Source organism: Crotalus tigris, unplaced genomic scaffold (genome assembly GCF_016545835.1).
Source record: "Crotalus tigris isolate CLP2741 ecotype Arizona unplaced genomic scaffold, ASM1654583v1 scf7180000024340.7048381, whole genome shotgun sequence".
Classification (NCBI taxonomy): domain Eukaryota; kingdom Metazoa; phylum Chordata; class Lepidosauria; order Squamata; family Viperidae; genus Crotalus; species Crotalus tigris.
The window spans coordinates 2,526,192-2,536,037 of record NW_024100510.1 but is presented as its reverse complement, the minus strand read 5'-3'; the positions used below and the strand labels follow the sequence as shown (position 1 = coordinate 2,536,037).

At 37.1% G+C, this 9,846-nt stretch overlaps 1 protein-coding gene across 1 annotated transcript; it reads right to left on the bottom strand.

The window, feature by feature from the left end:
• Nucleotides 1-866: 866 nt before the first annotated feature.
• Nucleotides 867-9,669, bottom strand: MED4 (mediator complex subunit 4). Its single transcript, XM_039326185.1, has 7 exons — nucleotides 8,882-9,669; nucleotides 7,615-7,681; nucleotides 7,149-7,319; nucleotides 6,305-6,362; nucleotides 5,283-5,369; nucleotides 4,440-4,571; nucleotides 867-2,221 (listed from the first exon to the last, which is right to left on the bottom strand). The coding sequence occupies exons 1-7, from the start codon at nucleotides 9,310-9,312 to the stop codon at nucleotides 2,049-2,051; spliced, it is 1,119 nt and encodes a 372-aa protein (XP_039182119.1). The 5' UTR covers nucleotides 9,313-9,669; the 3' UTR covers nucleotides 867-2,048.
• Nucleotides 9,670-9,846: the final 177 nt, after the last annotated feature.

Sequence of the window (9,846 nt, the reverse complement as noted above, 5' to 3'; positions counted from 1 at the left end):
CCCAGCAGATAAGATGAACAGCAAAAAGTGAAAACAGTCAGGAATATATGCCAAGTATAACAAGTGAAATCTTAAACAGGCAGGCTGAATTCACAATGTATATCAATTTAATTTTGGCTTAATATAAAGAACCAGCCAATTCATTTAACCAATAAGTCAGCTTTTAAGAAAAAGGTTCCCAGGATGTTTGAATCCGTTCTTATTACTCAGGTTTTCTTAAAATTTACTTCTTCCTCTAGTTCATTGGGAAGGCCAAGTCCCCAGTGTTCCCATTGAAAAGCCAGCCCTTTCTCCATCATAGTCTTTCTCTCTATGGCAGAGATCCCCAACCTTTTGGTCACCAGGGACCAATTCCGTGGAGAGAAGTTCTTCCACAGACTGGAAGGGGCGTGGTTTTGTGTGCTGCCTGCATTCCATGGATGGGGCTTTACTTGTTATGTGGACCGGTTGCTGGCATGCCGCAGCCTGGTACTGGTCCACAAACCGGGGGTCGTGGACCCATTCTATGGCTGTCCTTAGCTTCTATCACTGATGTTTTCTTTTGCCCTTCCTGGTTTCTGATGATCTGGCGCCATCTCTCTCCTGTTCCCCTTGACTTCACTATCCTCTTTAATTCATTCTCTCTGATCTCCAAGATTGAGAACCAAAGCCATCTCCCGGACACACTCTGGTTGCCAGATTTAGGGCATGTTTAATGGGCCTAGCTTACTGTTAAACATTCAGGTTGTCCATGTTTAATAATCACAATTGGGACCAGCAACTCCATGATTCAGCGAGACATCACATAACCTTATGATCTCACTTCCCCCGCATTCATTAAACAAGACATCATGTGACAATACATTATTTTTAGTGAAAACCTACTATTTTATATTTAAAACCTTTTATTCACTACAAACGTATACAACCTGATTGTGAGTGAATCATACTAGTAAAATTCATATATTATTTTATAACCTCATGCTGTTTGTATGCATTGAGCTACAACTCTCATGACAAAAAGCCTAGAAGTGGGAGTGCTGGTAGAATATTACAAACTAACACACATGCAAAGTAGCAGGCTGGGGAAGTCTCATCTAAATAATATTGTCAATGCTGCTAACATTGGATGTTCGTGCTTAACAATATATGAAGATGCAGACATTTTCTATTTAACCTGTGTGTTACTTTTAGAGTTAAAATTAGATGGTGCTGGAAGGGAGGAGGGGGGAAAGAATGTGCTTGGCCACTAGTTAGCCATAACAATATCTCAGTAGAATTCTTCAAAGTTAGTTGTAATAAGAGGAGATAACTGGAGGGAAAGTTCACACTTCAAACTAATTGGAGAATGTGATTAATGACTTAAATGAAGGAGTCAGTTATGCTTTTGTTACTGTGTGCTTGGGGGAGGAGAATTTAGATTTTGGCTTCACTATGTAGGTGTGGAAGCTATGTTGCAAATTAAAAGATTCTTTAAGGTAAACAATGCCTCAAAGTTCTTTGAAAAGCTTCATCTTTCAGAACCATGACAAATATTTTCTGATTTTATGCAATTGGAAAGATTATTGGATCTAAAGCTCCATTAGAATCCATTACTCATACAATGCTTCTGTTCATGGGGTTGAAGAATGGAATTTTCTCCCACATCTCTGCTGCTTGAAGATCCATTTTGAAAGACTGGAAGACTTACCATAAAAATGTATTAAGGAATCAGTGACATTTGCTCCTTGCAATTCTTTGCTGTTTACAGAACAGTATCTGTTCACATTCAACAGCTAACTTGCAACTTCATAGATATTTATTTTGTGCAAAAACACTGTTATGAGTAAACAATTCCAAAATAAATTATGTCAGAGCATAACATATTTCCAGTGGCTATCGCCACCCTGTTTCCAACAATTATCTGAAATTCTGGATAAAGTCATATTCATCAAATACAAGAGAATGATTCTCATGAATTTGTAAGTTTCCTCCTTGGTACCACAGCCTCCATCTGGAATGCAGAATATGTATAATGATGATATACAATTTTCTTTTTCTGATACAATCAAGTTATTCAGATACATGCCCTAATCGGAGTCACTACTGCTACTTGAGGAATCTGTTGACATAACCTCTACATCATCCTCATTCTCCTTATTATGTCCAGGAGGTTCTAAAATAAAGTCATTGCTATGATTAGGAGGAAGCATGTTCATTGACATGTCACTTGATTGCCAGGGATACTGCGGTGCAAGAACATCTGAAGAAAAAAGAAATCTACAATTACTCCATGCTCTATTTGTTTTTTTTAATAATATATTAAAATGACATGGAAGAACCTTCTGACTGACAATCAGAAATTCACAGTATAAAATTGCACATCAGTTTTACAAAAATCAAAATAAACTAGCCACACAGTAATTCCCACTGATTTCAGAAGACAGAAACATACTATTTTTCCCATTAAATCCTCTGATGCTAAGACTGCCTTAAACAGGTAGTCCTCAACTTACAACCATTCATTTGATGACCAAAATTACAACAACTGTCTCATTTAGCAACAGAAATTTTGGGCTTAATTGGGGTTTGTAACTTGAGGAGTACCCATAATAAAATTTGTTAATCTAAAAAGATGATACCAGATTCCTGATTTCAAACTATACTACACATGCTTAACAGATAAAAATAATTGAATCAACTAATATTCCTCTTAAATTTTTTAACAATTGATTTTCCACTGGGGCACAACTGTTTACTGTATACCTTCTCCCTTTGCAAATTGAATGGACAGCCAATAGATAGTGTTAAACAACTGGACAAACACCCTTCTTGATATAAATCAAATGACCTCCTCCAAGCATCAAAACTGATTTCCCAGAGTAAAACAAATTTCTTCCATAATAAATGTGACATATTTCCGATGTACAATGAAGTTATAACCAGTGGCCATAATTAATTTTTTTAAAAAAAATATTGCTGGTAGTAGAAGATCAACAAACCACCTCAAATGTAACTTTGCAATGGTCAATGTCTATTCTTTTTGCCTCTACCTACCTATCTTTCTACCAAGCAGCTCATAAAGCTTTCCAACAAGCATATCAACAGCTACAACTGGTTCTCCTGCAGCATTTGTGTTATCCTCTATTACCTTGAGCCAAGACAGTGCAACCTCAGAGGATACAGAATGTTAAGGTGTAAGTAATGGTGAAATGATATGCTGATTAGTTAAAGGAGGTGGATATTTTAAGGATATACTAGTGATTCTGCAAGAATTCAGTGGCATTTACAAGCATTCTGCTGCCAACCTGGGCTTTAGAAGAACCTAAACAAAGCTCTCATGATAGACAAGACAGCAAATAAAAGCAGTTATTCTTTATGCTATCTTCCATTTATTTTAATTGGTCAATAAGCCAATTTGCTTTTCACTCTCACATCAACCCTAGAAATCTCTGGTTTAACATGTACCTCACTTTTTTGTACTATTTTCCAAGCCACCCTTCTGTTATTTTTGTTTAATTTATTTCTCAGGCTATTATCTCAAACTATCAGAATCTTGACTTCTTTAGAAATTCATGTGCTTAACTCTTCTTGCCATTAATAAAGCTTTATTTTTTCCACTAAAAAAAAAATCACATGATTTCCACTAAAATCATCCCTCAGAAGTCTTCTTTCCTCTAAAATTAGCAGTATAGGCACTTCCACCAAAAAAGCATTTTACAGAAAAAGAAGGCAACTTTACTCCCTCCATAGTTCTCAACTTCAGTGGTAAGATGATGCTGATATTCCAATTGTCCCCACCCCCGGAGCCCTGATAGTGCAGTGGTTAGAATGCAGTATTGCTGGCAAATTCTGTCCACAACCTGGAGTTTGATCCTGATCAAGCTCAGGGTTGACTCAGCCTTCCATCCTTCTGAGGTTGGTAAAATGAGGACCCAGATTGCTGGAGGCAATATGCTGACTCTGTAAACTGCCCAGAGAATGCTATAAAGCACTATGGGATAGTATATAAGTTTAAATGCTGCTAAGTGCTAAAATCTGAAAACATCCTGATCTTATCCCCCTCTACTGCATTTCATAGTGTCACTTGTTTTTCCATTACAGACCAGCTTTGATTTAAAAGTTAGAAATAATCTCCTGATAAAATACTAAATCTAAGCTTTTTTAAAACAATCAATTCTTTTATTCAAGCCTGTGCAAATAATGTACACACATTTCAGTACAGTGATCAACAAATACTTTTAATATTTTCATTTTTAATCTCTTTGAATATATTTCAATCTATTTTTATTTTAAATAAATTCATTCTTAGTTTATTTCAAGTGACCTGTCTTTATTTTCCTAATTTCATGAACATCTGTGATGTACATTTGCCTTGCCTAAGGTTCCATGTTGTATATCCTGTACATGTATATGCATTTTATAAAGTGTGCATATCAACACATTTGACAGCAGACTCATGTCTCTCAAATTTCTATTACCTGGCAATCTTCCAGCTGCAAGTGCATCTCCTGGTAAGTGTCCATTAACTCCATTTGCTGAAGGATTGTTCATCTGACCCAAAAGACCACTTCTCATCTCCAAATCAGTTGGATATGGTCGTCGGGGATCCCCTTAAAAAATAATAGTAATAAAATAACATAAATAAAAATAAAATAAAAATAATTTTGTTTGCAATTCTAAATAAACAAATGTAAAGCAAATATATAATAATGGTTTTTTTTCTTGTTGTGATTATTTTTACTATTGCTTTCATTTATCTTTATTACTTGTTTAAACCTTCTGTAAACCACCTGAAGTCATTCATGAATGGCCAGCTTTAGAAATAGCATAAATGAACAAATAATTTATTTTCCTGTCACACTCTTCATAAAAAAAAAATCTAAGTTAACAGCTACTTACTTGGTAACACAAAGCATGCATTGTGTATTCTGTAGTCAGAAATTCAGAGTCAAAGGAAAAAAGATTGCAGCATTCAGGAGAGTATTGGCAACTCCTTAAAGCAGCTGCACCTTTTCTCAGGCTGCTGCTATAGCTTAATTCTAGAAGGCAGATTCAAGGAACTGCATGCTACAGTCTCACTCACACACACACACACACACACACACACACACACACACACACACACACGGGCTCCAAAGCATCTTTTCACCTTAAAAATCCCAAGCCCCACATAAGCCTCCCAGGTTAGAAAATAAATATTTTGCCTTACCTATCAAATTTACCAAGTAGTAGTATACATAGACATACTTGCAATTAACAAAGAATATGTAAATACCTACTATCAGTAAAAATAAGATGATATATACATATTTATTATTTACCTGGCACCCAAGTCAGAGGAGCACAGACAGCATTGCTGGCACTAATTCTATGAGCATATTTAATTATTTCTTCAGAAGAAATAGCTCCTGTAAGAAATGTGGATACAATGAATGCATGCAGCCATCCATTTTGTAACATAAAATTCACTACTAGTCCTTTCAAGTAAAAAATGTAGAAGCACTAACATTATAAAATGATCTTTTCCTTTCATTTTCCTTAGTCCATTCTTTCTTTTTGGCAGTTCTATGTGCATTTCAATCTCTCTTCTATAATGGAAATTTATCTTAAAAGGTGATACACTGTCATATGGTATGATGATTCACATGAGAAACTCTGAAATACCCAAATGAAAATAATTTCTGTGTCCTCAAATTAAATTCTTGTGCAAAAATGCAGTAAAAGCCAAACACTCAGAACATTCCTTTCTGCTGATTCATGTATATATTACAGACAGCAACAGAGACATTACAGTAGTTTTACTTTCTGTTCTGCTCTATAATTCTACATAATTAAATTACAGTTCCCAGGTGTGCTCTATTGTAAAGAATGCTGGGGGTTCCAATTTTCAAATCTCTGGAAAGCCACTGTTTCCCCTTCTCATAATTATATCTAGCATCCTGTGAAGCACTGTCTTTACCACGCTGGAGAAACTAAATCAAGAATATGTGTGTGATGCAATTGCTCCTTTTAGTTTCACCTCAATCCTCTTCTAAATAGCTGCTCCGGCAGGAAGCTGTTGTTGGACTCCAAGATCTCATAGAAAATTGCATAATTTTATTTAATTTGCTTTGGTCATAGCTGTATCAAGGTGCAAATGCCTGAAAATGCTTTTGACTGAACAATAAATTATATGTAGTGCTACTGAACTGTTATTTTTCAAATGTACCATGAATTTTTAAAAATATATAATTATTGAAGAAAATAAATGATTAAACAAATATTTATAAATTTCATAAGACATGCAATGATCAATTTATGGTTGTGGAAACAGACTTCCTAAGAAATAATTAAAAACACTTACCCTTTCTTGCCTTTTCTATTGATTTCAGTTTTTCTTTTGCTTGATAAACAGCTGTAGCCTGTATGTAAAATACTATTTATTGTTATGCTGATTTATAAAAAGCATATTAATCTTTCATAAATCCTCTTAAAAGAAATTAAAATTAGTTTAGTATAAGAAATATGCAACTTATCCTAATCAAGGGAAAAGTTTAAAAAAAATGGCTTGGCTATTTAACAGAATCCCAAGAATGTTTCTGCACTTCTTTAGGACTATATTTCTAACTAATGTGCTAACACTAACAACAAAATCTTGATCCAGTGCCTGGTTTAAAATTGTACTAAACCATAGTTTAATCATGGGCTATTAAACAAGAACTGGCTGGCTTCATACAAAATGCTAAGACAAAAACTAAATTGACTGATTTTGTACAGCATGCTAGCCAAATTATGGCTTTGGTCCAAAGAATTGTACAATTCAACCTCTTGCTTAATTACAGTTGCATATGCTGTATAAATTCAGGCAACAATTTTACAACCAGAGGTTGCAGGCTTACAGAGCCATTATATCTTATTTGGTAACATGCTTTAGGATTTATCTAAAATACTCACATGGTTTTGGCTAGCACATCCAAATATCAAGAAAAAAAAAACCCTGCAGACTAGCACAGAGAAAGAAAACAATTTCAAGAAAGTAAAAACAACTTTGGCTTGCAGCAACATGGCAACCAAGGAAAGGAAGAAATTAAAAATAACTAGCCTAAATTTGCATTTACTAGGTACATTTAATACTAACAAACTATACCAAGTTTCTATATGACTGATTTAATAGGCACAAACATTAAGACATCGAGCACTTCACTCACCAAAATATGCTCTGCTTCTTTTAGTTGTTTTTGAAGTTGCTGAATATCATTGTCTCTTTTCTCTATAACTTTTTCCAATACCTGCATTTCATGGTGGATTTTCCCTTGATCAAGAGCTAGTTTCATCAATTCTTGGAACTCTTTATCCCGCTGAATTAACAATTCCAGGATCTGTACAATAAATAATTATATATTACAGGAAAATGTAACTTGTCAATTTCAGGATTTCCAATAAAATCAAATCTTGTAGTTGTTTTTGTTGTCACAAAGTAGCTATCTAGATTTTCTAATAGCTCTAGTTATAAATCTCAGGGCCTGAATAAAAAAAATGTATAAAAGTGTCCATGTAACAACATTACAGTAAAAGTAGAGAAGCAGACATATTAGTTTATTTTTCAGGCTGGTCAATGTAGATAATTAACAAAATATTTTTTCTATAGTTTTATAAGATTTTCAAACTGTTTACCTGGCTCTCTTCCCCAGGTTGTGCTAGCTTCTGGTTTCTTGAAATTGCCAAAACTTCAATCAGTTCTCTAAAGGAAAACAATGTAAGTATGTGACCAAAAAGGAGACAGTTTTAGTGTATTACCTATTCCTTCAAAGCAAATAAATTAAGTCTTCCTTTCATCTTAAATTTCACTCCCGTTATTTCAGCTAATCAGGGAAAATCCAGTTAGGTTTAATATTTGAGGGAAATAATTGTTATAAAAATATGATTGATAAATGCAGTTAGTAAAAAAATTAAAACAATGTAAGTGGTCTTATAGTAAAAAGATAACAGATGGGGATGGGGATTCTAGTTTTAAAAATATATAGTTTGTGAAATTCAGCCAGACAGAGCATGGTGTTCAAAGTGGACATCCTGTCTATGATGGACATTGTAGTTTTTTTCCCCCCTTAACTGTGAAAAAACAGTAATTTCTTTTTTTCCCTAGTCATCAATTGCTAACGACTATGGATTGTCAAGTGAAGTAGCATTTGCAATGTAAAGCAAACCTTTAAAATTCTGCTCAGAGACGCATCAAAATGAACGTACACTCAATTGGAAAAAGTAATTTTTGCACCCCACAAACTTGAACATTGATATGTAAAATGTTTGAAGAACAATTTTCAACAAAATCCAGATTCAAAAAAGAGCAAATTTTATTTTCCGTTTCTAACACATCGGGAGCACGCTTCCCTCAATTGATGCTTCCCACGTCTGTTCATGAACGTCTTCCAGCCCTCCACTCTATGATTAACCTAGCCAGATTGGGCTACTAAGGCACTAGGTCAGAAACCAAGTGAGTTGAACTCATGCCTTAGCCAGGAAAGCCACCTGGATGACTTTGGCGAGTCTCTCTCACCCCAACCCACCTCACAGGGTAGTTGCTCTCGTGGGGAAAATAGGAGGAAAAAGTATTGAACGTGTTCGCCGCATTGAGTTATTTGTAAAAGTAATAAAGGCGAGATATAAATAAATAGTTCATTTTGTCACGTGAACCTAGAAATTAATCATTTGAAATTGGGTACTTATTAACCGTCCAATAACGTTATGCGCACGTCGCGCCCCGAGTCCCGCTTTAAACCACCCCGTTGGCTAAGGATAGGAGTCCGGAACGAAGACGACGACGACAACAACAATAATAGCCCTGAACATTGACTGTCTTAATTCCTGGTTAGGCTATTCCACGGCAAGCGCAAAGTCCCGCAGCGAAGCGCAGCCCAGAACAGGTCCGCGGCGCGACGCCCACCTGGCCAGCAGCTCCAGATCGTCCAAGGCAGACAACAGCCTCTCCCTGGTGCTGCTCTGGTCCCCGCTCGCTCCGGCCGCCATCTCTGCTGGCCGGAAGAGGAAGCCGCGAGAAGAGCTCCGAGAAGCTGCTGCGCTCAGTGAGGTGAGAGCGGCCCCTGGTGACCTCGGCGTTAAAGCCTGCGCAGGGAAAATAGGGAAATTCACGCGGCTTTCGGCCCCAGATGTGTTCCGGAACCTCGCATTAATTAATGAGACTGTTTGTTCCCTGCAAGCGCTCCTGCTGGGAAAGAGAACCCCGTTCATTGGGGCCGTTTCAACGGAAGGTGGAAGATAAGAGGGTGGCCGGCCTATTACGCGCGCATTTAACCTCTTGCATCTCTTCATAGGTTTCGGCCAAGGGAAGGCCTCTTTTCCCCCCCTGCATACCATCCGAATTCGTTGCGGGGGGGGGAAGCGTTTGAAACGTTCACAATAGCATAAATAAAATTAAAGCTCTTTGGATAAAAGGCAGGAAAAAGGAAGTTTTCTTCGGAACTACTGTATGTTGGGAAAGGTGGAACGCAAAACGACATCAGCAGCAAGTAGAAAGACTGTTATATAGTCGGTGGCTGTCACCGTTGGGAGACTTGAAAGGCCCGGTTAGGGATAGATCATTATGGAGAAAATCTGTCTGCAGTCGTTAGGAATAGAAAACAACTCGACGCTACGTAATCAAATCCCTAAAATACTTTGAAGGAGGGGCGGAGCAACTGGGGCGTCAAAGCACCAACTTAAGCTTTCTCAGGGTATGCATAAAGCCCAAGGGGCTCAGAACGTCTTACGCGCCGCCAACGCGTGACAACTGTCTTTGGCGTCTCCGCCGGGGGTTTCCGCTTCCTTCCTGGAGCAGGAAGAAGAGTACTGTAAATCCATCAAGAGGCTGGGCCGCCTTCGGATCAGTTCCTGTCTTTCTGCGCAGGCGCG